At 46.4% G+C, this 15,508-nt stretch overlaps 1 protein-coding gene across 2 annotated transcripts in view; it reads right to left on the bottom strand.

Moving 5' to 3' along the window:
* Nucleotides 1-58: 58 nt before the first annotated feature.
* LOC147319839 (collagen alpha-6(VI) chain-like) overlaps nucleotides 59-15,508 on the bottom strand; it is a 55,962-nt gene continuing 40,512 nt past the window's right edge. For both annotated transcript variants that reach the window (XM_086312625.1, XM_086312626.1), the window contains 17 exons: nucleotides 15,291-15,353; nucleotides 14,947-15,009; nucleotides 12,695-12,757; nucleotides 12,562-12,612; nucleotides 12,021-12,056; nucleotides 11,842-11,904; nucleotides 11,699-11,761; nucleotides 11,087-11,122; nucleotides 10,975-11,011; nucleotides 10,808-10,819; nucleotides 10,048-10,541; nucleotides 7,356-7,452; nucleotides 5,798-6,439; nucleotides 5,640-5,724; nucleotides 3,271-3,416; nucleotides 2,304-2,351; nucleotides 59-862 (listed from right to left, as the gene is read on the bottom strand). In XM_086312625.1, coding sequence (XP_086168751.1) covers nucleotides 687-862; nucleotides 2,304-2,351; nucleotides 3,271-3,416; nucleotides 5,640-5,724; nucleotides 5,798-6,439; nucleotides 7,356-7,452; nucleotides 10,048-10,541; nucleotides 10,808-10,819; nucleotides 10,975-11,011; nucleotides 11,087-11,122; nucleotides 11,699-11,761; nucleotides 11,842-11,904; nucleotides 12,021-12,056; nucleotides 12,562-12,612; nucleotides 12,695-12,757; nucleotides 14,947-15,009; nucleotides 15,291-15,353 — 2,175 coding nt within the window. In that variant the 3' untranslated portion in view covers nucleotides 59-686. The remainder of the gene's footprint in view (nucleotides 863-2,303; nucleotides 2,352-3,270; nucleotides 3,417-5,639; nucleotides 5,725-5,797; nucleotides 6,440-7,355; nucleotides 7,453-10,047; nucleotides 10,542-10,807; nucleotides 10,820-10,974; nucleotides 11,012-11,086; nucleotides 11,123-11,698; nucleotides 11,762-11,841; nucleotides 11,905-12,020; nucleotides 12,057-12,561; nucleotides 12,613-12,694; nucleotides 12,758-14,946; nucleotides 15,010-15,290; nucleotides 15,354-15,508) is intronic.

Below are 15,508 nucleotides of genomic sequence, written 5' to 3'. Positions count from 1 at the left end.
AGGTTTGGGTTGTTTTCACTGAAATCCTGAAGAGGCACACAGACACGGACACATGTCGGACTTTTATCTAAACACAAACTTTTATTCAGAAACAAACAGTACAAAATACATGCAGCTGTTTCAGAGGAGCTGCTTCAAGGCGCCTGCGAGCTTTGGAAATATTTGGATTTTAAAGGCAGGTTTTAATATTTTCAACAGCAGGGGGCAGCGTTTCTTGAGCTGGCGTTGTTTTAACTTTAGTTTTTGATGTTTCTAAATTTTCTCACAGATTTTGTTTGCCCGGCTGCAGCTGCAAAGGCACTGCACCAACGCCTGGTAGAAATTTGCATCACAGTCCTGCTTCCTTTGGCATCTGTTAAACATAATTCATAAAGGTTTTAGGCATAAAATCATTTTTCAACACATTCTCGTGATGTCTTTTCTTGGAAGCATTTAAAGTATTTAAAAATGAAAATACCTTTAAAAATAGCACCCTGTGACATAAAAAAGATTATTCCATTTCAGTAAAGTAGTTTCAGAGGAGTGAACTAAACTAATCATACATGGGTGGAGGACAAGGCGGCTCCTTGTGTGTGTTTAAGTCTTTACACTTTAACTGCCCAGAACAAAACCCACTGTGGACGAAGCTGCTCTGAGGTCGCTCTGCTGCTGTGTCAGCTCTCAGTGCAGATCGGTGGCCCGGCGCCTCATCTGTGCTTTGACAGACAAACTCTCTCGCATTCTGCCTGCGTCGCAAAGCGGTTTTCGTTGCCTCCGCAGCCGCTGTACCAGAAACGGGAGCAGACGCTGCGTTTGTGGTCGAAGAACCACCTGACCGTGTAATTCACACAGTCGCCAGCATCCTTGCCGAGGAAGCAGATGCCTGCAAGAGGTGACAGGAGCGAGGAGGCAAAATCAGCTCACAGAAAAACAAACTCAATAAAACAGAACAGAAGAATAGAAGAGCCCTTTATTGTCATTGTACATGTGCAAAATTATGGGCGCTCTGCAACGGAGGAAGAAAATATATCAATAGTAAAGGGCTTCAGGAATACATAGCAGACAGATCGGGGTCAGCAACCTTTAACACCCAAAGAGCAGTTTGGACCCAGCTTGTTGTTACCATAGTTCATGGAGGAGCTGCTCACTTACGTTTGTGGATCCAAAGATCCATGCTTGGCCTGCCTGGGGTTGAAAGCCTCGATAAATCCACGGCGCTTCGGCGGGTACGGTTATTTTGAGCGATGAAGAATACTAACATATAATTTTATTTTTGTATTTCAAGATCACGATAATCTTCCAATTGCGAACTACAAGTTAAAAAAGAACCAAGACAATTAAAATACACTTCAGTTACTTGTCATTTTTTTCCAAACCACGTGGAGCCGCAGTATAAGGACTAAAGAGCCGCAGGTTGCGACCCCTGCTCTAGAGGAATGTGAGTGTGTGAGCGTCCTGAGTGATGAGGGTCACTCAGACCATGCCTCAGATTGGTGGGCAGGGGTCGGGGAAGAAGCTGTTAGTGAGTCTGGAGGTGTGGCAGCTGACTGACCTGAGGCGCAGACCAGAGAGCAGTGGGTCAAACAGGTGGGGGGCGGGGTCACCTGTGATGGCCCTGGTTTACTTGAGACAGGAGGATCTGGCGATGGCCTCCAGGTGTGTCAGAGGGCAGCCAGTGATTTTTTGGGGGGTGCTAATGACCCTCAGGCAGCCTTCCTGCTCTCAGTCGTGGCCCCTGAGTACAAACACCTGGCAGGAGGATCACGCTCTCCACTGAGGAGGGTAGAGCAGCAGCTCTGGGCCTTCTTTGCCAGGGTGTTTGATTTGATTTTTGCAGACTATTATTAAATGCATAAACAATGAAGAGTGAACTGAACAGGAAGTCTGAGCTCGGATATCTGCCGTCTGCTCTGAAGGCTGGGAAATATCAGTCGTTGTCCTCACACGGTAGGCTAGCAGGACACTGGGCACAGTTTATGTATCGAGCTGCAAAGTGCAGCTGTGCTTCTTACTAATAACACTGTAACCTCCTGACACCCAGCACACTCGTTTATGTCCTCTGAAGGGGAATTTATTTTAGTCTGTATCTTTTGACCGGTTTGAGCTACCCCACTAAAAGACTTTCCCTCAGTTCTCGGCTGGTTAAACTGAAGTAGGCTGAATGTTTGTGGCTCATGTTTTGGTCAATGTCTCCCTATTTGATGATTGCAGACTGTAGGTGCGATGTCACTGAGATCATCTGCGTTCCTCAAACTCAGCGTTCTTCCCGTCATCGTAGCGAGGAAGAGAAAGGACAGTGTGACTGAGAGCAGGTGGATGCTCACCTGTGGACACAAAGCTGTCCAGCTGCTTCGTCGGCTCCACGTCCACATCTGTCAGAGACCAAACAGTCAGCAGGGAGTGCGAGCTAAAGCTGCAGAGCTTCAGTGAAGCAGGTTTCATTAGAGCACTTTACAACACCACAGGCTGAGTTACACCCACAGGGGAGAAATAAACAGCAACACAGACGGCCATAAACAGGCCAGTGATCCGAGTGTGTGCTTGTTAATGATGTGGACTCACTGACGACTGAATGTGAACCCTTCGTGGTTAAAATCTGTTTGTTTTTAACTAATTAGAAACATGTCTGTAAAGGTTCTCAGTCATCCAGCTCATCGTAGTCTGAGGAGCTTGGAAAGAAAAGCGTCTGGACTTCTTTAAGTTGCTTGAAGACGTTTATGCTTCTTCAGTTCTTACAGCAACTGGTTTAAGCCCCGGCCTAAGAGGGGACGACGGACCCCCTAATGATCCTGTACCTAATCACACGAGCCGAGGTATGAAAACAGGTGCAGGTCACAATCAGCCAAGGGTTTGGGTGAAACCTAACTCCACCCTATCATGTGATTTCATTCCCGACGCCTTAACACCCAATCACATCCTGGGCCTTCTGACCTCAGGGAATCAGCCTCTTTGCTGATTTGATGAAAGCCCAATTAGGATAACCGCATGTTTTAAGAGCTTTCTTTACACGTGTGGGTTCACCCAACATCTTGGTTGATTGTGACCCCCACCCATTTTCACACCCAGGCAGAGGATCAATAGGAGGTCCACGACCCTCGTAGGGACACTCCCACAGGGCTTAAAAATCTGGGACGCTCCACCAGTCGCTCTGAGAACTGAAGAAGCTTCTCGGGTGAAACGTCTTCAAGAAACTGAAAGTGCAGATGCTTTTCTTTCCAAAATGTTTTTGAATGTTACTGAGCACTAATTAGTGAGTGTGTGTGTGTTTATGTGTGTGTGTGAGTGCTCTACCTGTGAGGTCAGCTCCTGAAAACAACCTCTTTCTTTTGCTCAGAGTGTTGATGACGCTCAGGTTTCTTGCCAAGATTCCCGTCTGCTCCTGGAACCAGTTTCTCGGCTGATCGGAAATCTCCAGCTCCCAGTCTGCTGAGCCCTGACTGGACACAGAGCAGCGGCACTCGCTGAGCCATCACAATAGCTTTCTGAATAACACGTTTAATTATTGCTGCTCCGAAACTGCTGTTTACTAACATTTATGTGCTTTATATTTCAAGGCATAGAAATACTACAGAGAAACCCAACAATCAGACGACCTCATATGAACAAGAACTTGGCAACGGTGGGAAGGAAAAACTCCCTTTTAACAGGAAGAAACCTCCAGCAGAACCAGGCTCAGGGAGGGGCGGGGCCATAAAAAACAAACTGGAGTCTATTAGATAGATATGATACAAACCACTGCAGCACAGTACCTGTAATACCTACAGCATGTTCTAATCGCTCTAATAGGATATTATGGTCGACAGTATCGAACGCTGCACTGAGGTCTAGCAGGACAAGCACAGAGATGAGTCCACTGTCAGAGGCCATAAGAAGATCATTTGTAACCTTCACTAAAGCTGTTTCTGTGCTGTGATGAGCTCTGAAACCTGACTGAAACTCTTCAAATAAACCTCTGCAGATGATCTGTTAGCTGTTTGACAACTACTCTTTCAAGGATGTTTGATATAAAGGAAGGTTGGAGATTGGCCTATAATTAGCTAAGACTGCTGGGTCTAGAGATGCTTTTTGAGTAAAGGTTTAACTACAGCCAGCTTGAAGGCCTGTGGTACATAGCCGATCATTAGAGATAGGTTGATCATATTTAAGATCGAAGCATTAATTAATGGCAGGACTTCTTTGAGCAGTTTTGTAGGAATGGGGTCTAAAAGACACGTTGATGGTTTGGAGGAAGTAATTATTGAAGTTAACTCAGAAAGATCAACTGGAGAAAAAGAGTCTAACTTAACATCAATGGTACTAAGAGTAGCTGTAGATAATATTACATCTGTGGGATGATTATTGGTAATTTTTTCTCTAATGATAAAAATGTTATTTGTGAAGAAGTTCATGAAGTCATTACTAGTTAAGGTTAAAGGGATGGTTGGCTCAACAGAGCTCTGACTGTTTGTCAGCCTGGCTACAGAGCTGAAGAGAAACCTGGGGTTGTTCTTATTTTCTTCAATTTATTTGTGAAGAAGTTCATGAAGCAATAAAGAGAAACTTATTCCAGTTAATTAGTGCCAAACAGTAAGAGATGACATTGTCTCCAGCTTATGGGTTATCTGCTTTAAGGTGTGTTTGTGTGAGCTACACAGATGTGTTGTTGATGACAAAGCTGTGTGAGTCTGTGTGAGTCAGTGTGAGTCTGTGTGAGTCTGTGTGAGTCAGTGGAACCTGTGGCTTAGTGTGAGTCTGTGTGAGTCTGTGGAACCTGTGGCTTAGTGTGAGTCTGTGTGAGTCTGTGTGAGTCTGTGGAACCTGTGGCTTAGTGTGAGTCTGTGTGAGTCTGTGGAAGCTGTGGCTCAGTGTGAGTCTGTGTGAGTCTGTGTGAGTCAGTGTGAGTCTGTGGAAGCTGTGGCTCAGTGTGAGTCAGTGTGAGTCTGTGTGAGTCAGTGTGAGTCTGTGTGAGTCTGTGGAAGCTGTGGCTTAGTGTGAGTCTGTGTGAGTCTGTGGAAGCTGTGGCTCAGTGTGAGTCAGTGTGAGTCAGTGTGAGTCAGTGTGAGTCTGTGTGAGTCTGTGGAAGCTGTGGCTTAGTGTGAGTCTGTGTGAGTCTGTGGAAGCTGTGGCTCAGTGTGAGTCAGTGTGAGTCAGTGTGAGTCAGTGTGAGTCAGTGTGAGTCTGTGTGAGTCTGTGGAAGCTGTGGCTCAGTGTGAGTCTGTGTGAGTCTGTGTGAGTCTGTGGAAGCTGTGGCTCAGTGTGAGTCTGTGTGAGTCTGTGTGAGTCTGTGGAAGCTGTGGCTCAGTGTGAGTCTGTGTGAGTCTGTGTGAGTCTGTGGAAGCTGTGGCTCAGTGTGAGTCTGTGTGAGTCTGTGGAAGCTGTGGCTTAGTGTGAGTCTGTGTGAGTCTGTGGAAGCTGTGGCTCAGTGTGAGTCTGTGTGAGTCTGTGGAAGCTGTGGCTCAGTGTGAGTCTGTGTGAGTCTGTGGAAGCTGTGGCTCAGTGTGAGTCTGTGTGAGTCTGTGTGAGTCTGTGTGAGTCTGTGGAACCTGTGGCTTAGTGTGAGTCTGTGTGAGTCTGTGTGAGTCTGTGTGAGTCTGTGGAAGCTGTGGCTTAGTGTGAGTCTGTGTGAGTCTGTGGAAGCTGTGGCTCAGTGTGAGTCTGTGTGAGTCTGTGGAAAGTGTTACCTGTTCGTGTCCAGAGTGTCGCCTGGCTCTGACAGCTGGCTGCAGGTCAGTTTAAATGGGAGTGGAGGATAAGTGTTGAGTCCCTCTGAAATAAACCCGAACAGCCCGTCAGTGTGTGTCTGGTTACAGACGACAGGGAGATCTGAGCGTGCTCTTACTGTTGAGGGCGGAGAGGAAGACCCTGATGAAGCGCTGGGCGTAGCCCTGCTCGTCGGCCTTCAGCCTGTCGAGTCTGATCAGGTGCTGCTGTATCGGCACGCTGGCCAGCTCCTCCACCTCCATCCGGTTGTAACGATCACCCACCGTCACCACAAACAGCGCCACCCCCTCACACTTGGCCTTCTGGGAGATGTAGCGCAGCTTGGCCTGGTCTCTGTAGGCCGTCTTGGTGCCCACCACAGTCAGGACGGCCCTCTTGCTGCGCGGCTGGCCGGCCTTCAGCAGCACCTCCCTCAGGGTGTAGTCCAGCATCTGTCCCAGCGCCAAAGAGCCGCCCTGCTGCTGCATGTTCTGCATCATGTACGTCTTCATGTCTCCAGCGTTCTGGTAGGTCTGCAGGCCGAACTCCACCTTGGTGCTCTGTTGGACCAGAGCTACTCGGGCCTGGCGGCCGGCTCGGCGGGGCTGTGGACTCACGGCCAGCTGCTCCACCACAGAGCTCAGCAGCTGCCGGGCACCGGCGTATTCATCGGCCTGGATCTCCCTGGAGCTGTCCAGCACCATGACCAGGTCCACATCCGCCTGCTGAGGCAGCACTGGTTCCTGGATGAAGGCGCACTCCTCTGCACGCCTGCAGGGGTCTGCAGAGACATCAGCAGCCACTGAAAACACCTTTATTCATCCACATACGCTGCTCGTGTATTTAACGTTAACTTCATTGTAAAAAGTGATTTTTCTCATGTATTACCAAAACTGAAAGAAAAAAGTCTGATATTGTGTAAGTGTTTTTCATCCAGGGAAGGATTAGACACCTAAAGGCATAAAGTTATGTATCAACCAAAGTCTCTGTCAGTGTACAGAAGTTAAATATTTAACTGTTTTTCTACACGATGAACAAAGAAAGAAATGTGTGAAATCACAGAAAAAGTTCTGGAAGTTTTGTTTTTAACTGCAGTCGTATAAAAACCTTTCATTTGTTATTGCTTAATGACTCAGGGAGGTTTTAATCAGCAGGGAAAGTCGTAAAACTGCAGCAGCTTGTTGGCGGTGAGCAGCAGATCCAACAAGTTAGAATCAAAAATGGCTTCAAGTGCACATTCAGGGCTGTGAGACTCGCAGGGGAGAACACGCATCACGTTTAAGGCCTGGACAAGTTGAATCGTTTTGTTCTCCATCGTGGAAAAATGGCTGAAAATAAAACCAGGCCAGCTTTAAAAACTCTGCACTCAGCTCTGCGGTCTCATCCCTGTGTTTCTGTCTGTGCACTCGGCCTGAAGCTACACTTGCTGCCTCGGAGTGTCGGCCCCCTTCCTTCTGTCACATATCGGTATAAATAAAGTCCCACCCCTACCTACTATCACAGTCACCTGCTGCAGAGCCGATAATGGCATCAATAAAAGTAGCCGCACGTCCTGAGAGCAGTGAGATGTGGCGATTTACATTTTTAAGAGGACTGTAAAGTCAAGCTTCCTCATATTCACTTTGATCCCACACAGCTCATCTAACTCGAACTAAAAAAGTGTGCAGTGCAGATGAGGTATGAGCATCAGTCGTTACCGTAACAGACGGCACAGCTCTTGACCCTCCTCAGGTCAGCAGCCAGCTCCTGTGGCCTCCTCAGCACCGTGAAGATGGAGTTTCCTGTGTCGTCAGCCTGAGAGGAGACAGCAGCTACCGTTACCGACCGCTTCGCTCGTTCATGACAAACAGAATTCCTCAACGACTGAAGGAAGACGACAAGCAGCTTAAAGAAAATGATGTTTTATTAAACTTTCCCTCTTCGGTCTTGTATGTGCTTTATAACTGACAGCCATGAGAGAAGGCTTCAGGCACCACAGCTGTTTCTTCCTGTTGTACACTAACTTCTGGCTACACACTGTAAACGTAACTGGAGCCGCACAGGGAGACTAAGTGCACAATGAGCTGGAACGACTTTGTGCTTGCAGGCCAAACAGGCTGGGAAAAAGGCCCTCACATCATGTGCTGAGAAGGTCCCAGATGTATTGGCTCAAGTGAGAGCAAAGAGTTTAAAAGGGAGATGATGAAACCGTGGAACCCTCCAGAAGTCATCACACTGTAAGGTCTAAAAAGGAAACGGGGACACCCTGACTGTAGCATCAAGAGCCAAATGTTTTTTAATCCAAGGCAAACACTCCGATAATCTCAGGGCGCCGTTGCTGTAACAGTGCTTACTGATTTATGAAGTCCCATCTTCATCCAAACCAGATATTACGATATCGACTCCACACTCCTGTATGTTCACACTGAGAGGCATGGTAGGTTTTGTGGACAGATAGGGTGGCACGCTCGCTGCATTATTGCATCACTTCCTGCTCCTGGTGCACCACATCAGTGGTGCTTGTTCAGTTGTCTAAAGAGCAGCAACATCAGCAGTAACTGTCTGAGAAGCTGGCTCTCTTCTGCTCACTTTGTCGGTTGTCCAATTATTCCTTTGCCTCCTTTAGCACCTGGTCGCCTGGTTGTAGCTCTGGAGGCCTGGCTCCCCACAGAGCCAGCCAGGCCCTGTGGTGCTTTGCAAAGGTACTGTTGGCCTGGTTGACTGTGTCCAAAGTGGGAAATCAGGCCAGTTTGGTGACTACGAGGAGGAAGTGTAGCCTCAAACAGAAACCTTCAGTACGTTTCCCTGTGTACAGACTCCCTGGACTGCTTCCTGTGTGGTGAGTGTCGGAGAGAGAGGCTGGTCGCGTGTGTGGATTGCCTGAAGAGGAATGAGCACTTTGCCCCTGGATTTCCCTGGAGCCCTGACCCCTCACCTTTTTGTATATACACCCGGTGTGCATCAGAGTCCTGCGTGTGAGTCCTCCACCTCAATCGTAACAGCAGCTCCCATTTCATTTATTAACCTTTTCATCGACGCTAAAAAAAAGAAAAAAAAAAAGAGGCAGCACGGTGGCACGGTGGTTAGCACTGTTGCCGCACAGCAAGAAGGTCCTGAGTTCAATTCCAACATCAGGCCGGGGTCTTTCTGTGTGGAGTTTGCATGTTCTCCCCGTGTTTGCGTGGGTTCCCTCCGGGTACTCCGGCTTCCTCCCACCGTCCAAAGACATGCAGCTTGTGGGGATAGGCTGATTTGACAATCCAAATTGCCACTAGGTGTGAATGTGAGTGTGAATGGTTGTTTGTCCCTGTGTGTTGGCCCTGCGACAGACTGGCGACCTGTCCAGGGTGTACCCCGCCTCTCGCCCTATGACAGCTGGGATAGGCTCCAGCGCCCCCCGCGACCCTGAAAAGGATAAGCGGAAGCGAATGGATGGATGGATGGATCTACGCTAGTCCATGCTGGTATCAACATACTGAGTTATCCTGACCCACTGAGTCACAGCCAGACTCCTCATCGCACAGGCCGAGGAGGAGGAGTGGCAGCACTTCAGCTTATTAACCAACCAAAGACACAGTTTGAATTCATTTAAAAAACTGTTAATAAGCAGTTCTCCTTTGTTATAACAAACAAGACATAATATTTGGTTACAGATTATTACTTCAGTACTTCAGACTAAAGAAGAAACTGATAGTTGGGGTGACCCTGAATCCTTGTCGGTTGTATAAAATAATGTCCAGCTTATGAGTTTTCTGATCAAAGCTGTGTGTTTGAGCTACCCCAGGGAGTCACGCACTTCACATTCCAGGCTCTATTCTTTCTACAGAATCCAGAGTCAAGATAAAATGATTAGCAAGACACCAGAACACTTTTCTTAAAGGTAACGCAGTTTGCTACTTGATTGTTCCTGGGAAAAAGTAATTTGCTTCACTACCTGTTACATTAAAAAAAGCTGTCTCACAACCACAGTTTAGTAACATGAACCTCAGGCTGCACCAAAGCAAATCCCTAACGAGGACTCACATCTCTGAGATCTTTCTCTTAGCAGAACACGAAGCAAAGACTGATTCTACTTTAGAAACGTGAGCAGGTAGACAGGGAGGCTGCAGCCCGACTGCTGTTTGTTACCTGTGGAAGGTAAAGTCTGTCTGGGCAGCATCAGCAACAGGTTTCCTACAAAAGCTGTTTTTGGTTCCCATCCCCAGATGGTCTCAGTCAGGTTTTAAGTCAGACTAAATGAAAGATGATTTTGTGCATGATGGTGCAGTTTAAAGTGTTCAGGTTAATTCATCAACATCGTTTTTTCCAACAACAGAAAAACTATGAAACATGTTTGAGAATTCATTTGTAATGTATCGTCTAATTTTAGCATGTTCACCATGGACCTGATGGAGGCTAAATCAAACTCACCTCCATCGCCTGATTAATCGCGGGAACGTTCCTCAGGGAGATGATTGCTGGGACGATGTTCAGAGCCCGGTACTCCATAATGGCAGCAAGAATGTCAGTGTTGTCCTGAGACGCTCCATTGGTGAAAAACACGGCCACCTTCCTCACCATGAACCCAGCTCGCACTCGTTTGAAGATGTTCTGACCCACAAAGCGCATGGCGGCGCCCAGCTGGCGTTTGTTGGACGTCTTCTCTAGGGCGATGTTCTTCACAGCTTCTATCAGCGCAGTCTTGCGATGGTAGTCCTGGAAGCGGATCAGGTACTTGGTGTAGGCGCTGTATCCAACCACAGCCACGCGAGCGCCTTGTGGACAGTTGCTCTCAGCGATGCTCAAGTCCTCCAGCAGGTGGAGGAGGGCGGAGCGCTGCCTCTCGAGGGCCGTCGGAGTCACGTCGTCAGACATGTCCAAGCCGAACACCAGCTCGGTGGGGTAGGCCGGACACTGTGACTCACCTGGAGGAGGTAACGTCAGGAAGAGCTGAAGTGAAACGACCGCGGTGTTGGAAACACGCTCAGGCCGATTAACAGATACTCAAAGACGACTAGTTACAAGTTACAAAGGACTTCTGCTACTCAGTAAAATCCACCAAGCAGTTGGAGACAGTTTCAGATAAAAAGGTGCAAATATGTCCCGATGATCTCAGTCAGTCGGCATCTGTGGACAAAGTCTTTGTGCTGTACTCACCATGTTTGTTCTCACTAAGAGGAGACGTACGTACCGTGTGAACAAGCTGTGTGAAGCAGAAACACATTCACTTATCACAGCGCTCGTACTCTGCAGTTTGCTTCCACAAACGTTCGTTTTAGTTTCCATCCTCTACATAAAAACTCATAAACAAACAGCTGATCATTGTTTTGCAAACGTGTTTAAAGCGATGACACTTACCACAGTTGTCCCTGATTTTGTTGATCAGTTCGCATTCCTGAGACGACAGAAAATGTTCTTTGTAACAACATATTTATTTTAAGCAGGTGAAGCGATTTAAAGGTGGACTTACAGACAGGCCTCTGCTCCCAGGAGGACCTTTCGGGCCCTGGATGGAGGAAAAACAGAGATTATTGTAAGTTTATTTGGGAGGATAATCAAATGTGACTTTTATCTGTGGCTTCCACAGGGTGATGACCCGCTTCCTTTACATGGTGCCGGTTTTACGTTGATGTGGTCCCTCCCTGACAACGGAACAGGATGCAGCGTTACTGCTGGAGTCTGCCAGTCATGGATGGATCTTGTGTGATGTCTGTTCCTATGGACAGTGATCCCAGCAATTTGTGATGCTGTGTCATTACCAGCTTTTTGAACTGAAATCGTCCATCAGTAACCAGGACGTGCTCACAGCCATCTGCCTCCAGCTCAGATACCATCCTGCTCTGTCACAGCAACCCTCTGCATGATCTCGCCAAATACATCCATGAAACCTCTATGAGGTCTTTCTCTTTTCATCCTGCCTGGCAGCTCCATCTTTTAATATGTCCTCTGTCTAATTTAATTTAAAAACTAAATGAGATTTTTTTTATTGAAAGATTTGCTTAGAAGATAACATCATTCAAAGAATTATTAGACGTGCTAATGAGAGTGAAGGTAGGCAGGTGAAGATGCAGTTTAAACGTACTTTGTGTCCTGGATATCCGTCACCTCCAGGCTCACCTGGCTTTCCTGGCATGCCTGAGTTCCCCTGTATGGGTCACACATAAATCACAGAAGAAGCAAAAAGCCAACGTCTCAGTGACGCGACATCAAAGAAACCTTTCTTACCCCACGACCCCGGTTCCCCTTGGATCCTGGATGCCCTTTCGGTCCCTTCGCACCGTCGTCGCCCTGAAGACAAAATGCCGTGTCTCAATCACCACAGAGTCCAACATACTTCTAGCTTACTTTGGCTGAACCACATGGTGGCATCAAAGTTTTAGTGTGTGGAAAATGGAAGGACTCACCGGTAAACCAGGGTAACCAGGAAAACCAGCATCTCCCTGTACAGAGAAAGGAAGAAGCAACGATTTCACGATTAAGACTTTCTAAAATGTTCGGCCACATGTGTAAATCTGTTTTACCCACATCATTGTCCAGCTGAACAGCACCAAAGACATCCCCATGCCTATGCAGATGATACTAAGCTGTATTTTTCCACTAAGCCCCCAAATCTCAACAGCCTCCCAGACCTCAATCACTTCACCACTGCCAGTGAAAAATGGACGAACGTTCCTTTTTCTGAATCCTGGTAAAACTGAGGTTCTTCAGGTTCTTATGAAAACTTGGGAGGGAACATTTTGGATTGTGCCAGCACAGAGCTTGGGTGCGGGTCACCAGTGACACAAACCACGGTGTATCCTGAGAGAACCAGAACATCTTCTCCTCCATCAAACGAATAGCTGAAACTAAAACCATGTGGCGTTCTTCTTACTGCTTTTCATTGTTGATGAAAACAGAATTCATTCAGTTTTTGTTGGTTGATGTCAAATTAAGGTTCAGCTCTACCTTTGAACCTTTCGGTCCTTCAGGTCCAAACCCGTCACGACCATCCAGACCCTGAACACAGAGAAAGTCTTGCATGAGATAACTGCATTGAATTACAGATATACACAAGCTCAGCTCATGTTCGGGATCCTACCGGCATTCCTCTGGGTCCTGGTGGTCCCAGAGCACCCTTCACACCTGGTTCTCCTGGTTGGCCCTTAAATAACAACCATGGACATTTCTCCATCAGAATTTACACCCCCATCCAACAAAACCCTGCCAAAATATCTTTCCATTTATAAATAAAGAGTACATTATTTACAGGCTGAATCCAGTTTTATTCACATTTTAAACGTTTAAACTGCTGCTGTGGTTTATGGCCACGATCCTGGGCCATTTGACCCAGCGTTTTGAGTTTTTATACATTTGGATGTTTATGGTTTATGTTTAAGTTCATCAGGTTATCTAAGTTCATTTCTGTTATACTGAGGTTGCTGTTGTTTATTACAGTCCCCTGGTGTCTTCACCCCGTGTGTTTAAGTCTCCCTCAGCCTTCACGTGTTTCATGTCTGCGTGTCATTATGCTTCCTGTTTTATTTTGAAGAGGTCTGGTGTCCCATGTTCATTGTGTTTAGTTTCACTTCCCCTGTGCCGTCATTGTGTTTCCGCTTCATCACCTCCTGTGTGTATTTAGTGTGTGTTTCCACTCATTCCTCGTCCAATCGTCTGCTTTGTTTCCATGCCTCTAGGTTTATGGATTCATGTCAGGTCTTCAGGTTTCTAGGTCCTTGTTCTAGTGTTTTTATATTTAGCTCACCCAGTTTAGGTTATTGTTAGTTTCTCCTTTGCCTTTTGTTTTTGTGCTGTTTACTAGTGATGTGACGTTCTGTATCGAGGCTTCGGAGCGTGTGTCGAGTAATGGAGGGGGCGTTTCCGCGATGCGCGTATCGAGGCTTGCTTCATTTATGGGAGGAGCTGAAAATGATGACGTCCGAAGCCTCGCTGCCCGGCTGTACCACGTGACTGGTTCATGAAGTGGTTCGAACTTTGCCGCGAGCTATGACAGCGATATAAACCCCTCAGACTTCATTCAAAATGTGGGTGTTTGATGGAGAGTTGCGGTTAGTGAGAGTTTGGAGACCGTTTGGAGGTTTATGAGAGTGAGGAGAGAAAGTCAGGAGAGAATGGAGCCAGCTAAGAAGAGGAGGATGTCCTCCCCTGTGTGGGAACATTTTGATCTTATTCCTCCCAACAAGGTATGTAAATTTCTACAGAAGATGTATTTTCATGATACTGATGGTGCAATACAATTTATGTTGAGCTGTCTGTACTTTTGTACAAGGTGAAGTGTTTGCTATGTGCCAGGGAGCTGGGATATAACAACAACACCTCATCCATGCTTAGGCACTACAGAGCTTTGCATGAGAATAAGGGGGACACCGATTGTGGAGCAAGACCAGGTGAGCCATCAAATGCAATGATAATATAGCATGCAGTAATGTTACTAAATGATATAACAATATTATACAACTGTTATAAGTTACGTGTGTGATATTTATATTTGTGCTTTGTCTTTATTGTCTTTCCTCAGGAGAACAATCTCAAATAGATGAAGACCTGGTCAGCATGGTGATTGAGGACTCACAGCCATTTAGCATTGTGGAGGACAAAGGATTCAAAAGACTTGTTAAATCATTAAATCCCAGCTATGTTCTCCCCACTAAAAAGGTCGTAAAAGCAGTGAAAATTTAGTTTTTACAGAATAAAATGTGAACAGGCAGGACTGAGGCTCAAAGCCTCAGTGTGTAGCTGTCCATACCTCAGCGTTACAAAAGCACAACTACTGTCCACACCCCAACCACACCTCACCTCACAGTAAATGATCATTTTCATTTCAAGCATTTCCAAATAATCATTTCCCATACTGCCACTATAAATATACACAGTATACTGCCATCACTACAATATACATGTTTTACACACTCCTTTTGTTGTTGACATTTACAGGCTGTGTGCAAAAGGCCACACTCTTCAAATTCATGCCAACTAATATTTTTACGTCCAGTAGGTGTCCTACTAGAGCAAATGAAGCTTCAAGAAGCTTTGCGCTGGGGTGAACCAATTGGATGAAAAGCTTCAGTGCTTCATGAAGCTTCATCTGCCCATCACTACTGTTTACCAGCCTACAATAAACAGCTCGCTTTCAGCTAATATTAAGTCTGTTTCCACTATTATCTACTCACATTCACACAGTTTGCTTCAACCAGACTGTGACACAAAATCTCATTGGGGCCATTAAAGCTTGTAGTTGGATAGGGGTTGGGTTTTGACTTCTACCCGCTGGCTACATGGGTATTCTGGTTAAAAGCTTTCCTGAATGCAAAGAAAGGAAGCGATGTCACCCACCTTCTGCCCATTAGGGCCAGGACGTCCAGGTAGCCCTGGTTCTCCAGCTGATCCATGTTCACCCTGTGGAGGAGCAGAGCTGCCACTGTTCACTCTATTCACATCATGCAAACACTGAACATTCTTTATGTTGCAGCCACTGGAAATACTTCTAAAGTCTTTAAATGTCTAAATGTTTAAATGACCTTTAAAGCAATAATAATAATAAAAAAAGCAATGTTGGTATTTTTCCTCATGCAAAACTCCCTTTAATCAGACACATGCTTCATTAGAAAAACACAATCAGTACATCATAATTGAACTCGTTGGTCAGTGCATGCATACAGCCTAGTTGATGAACGCACCTGATTTCCTGGAAAACCAGGTGTTCCTTTGGGTCCAGGTTCCCCATTGTCCCCAGCAGGGCCCTGCAGGGTCATCACAGTTTGATAACTGGTGATTATTTACACCTCTGCTCTTCCAATCAATGATGACTGATGGATAGTCTGCATAGCTGTACACTAGTAGTCATCTGTAGTGTACGCTGATAATAATATATATGTCACTACACTTTATTTGTATT

This window comes from Aulonocara sp. 'chitande type north' Nkhata Bay, linkage group LG11 (genome assembly GCF_057382095.1).
Source record: "Aulonocara sp. 'chitande type north' Nkhata Bay isolate Kocher_YH1m ecotype deep benthic linkage group LG11, A_spYH_male_GT1.1, whole genome shotgun sequence".
NCBI lineage: Eukaryota > Metazoa > Chordata > Actinopteri > Cichliformes > Cichlidae > Aulonocara > Aulonocara sp. 'chitande type north' Nkhata Bay.
This window is presented reverse-complemented; position numbering and strand designations above follow the sequence as displayed.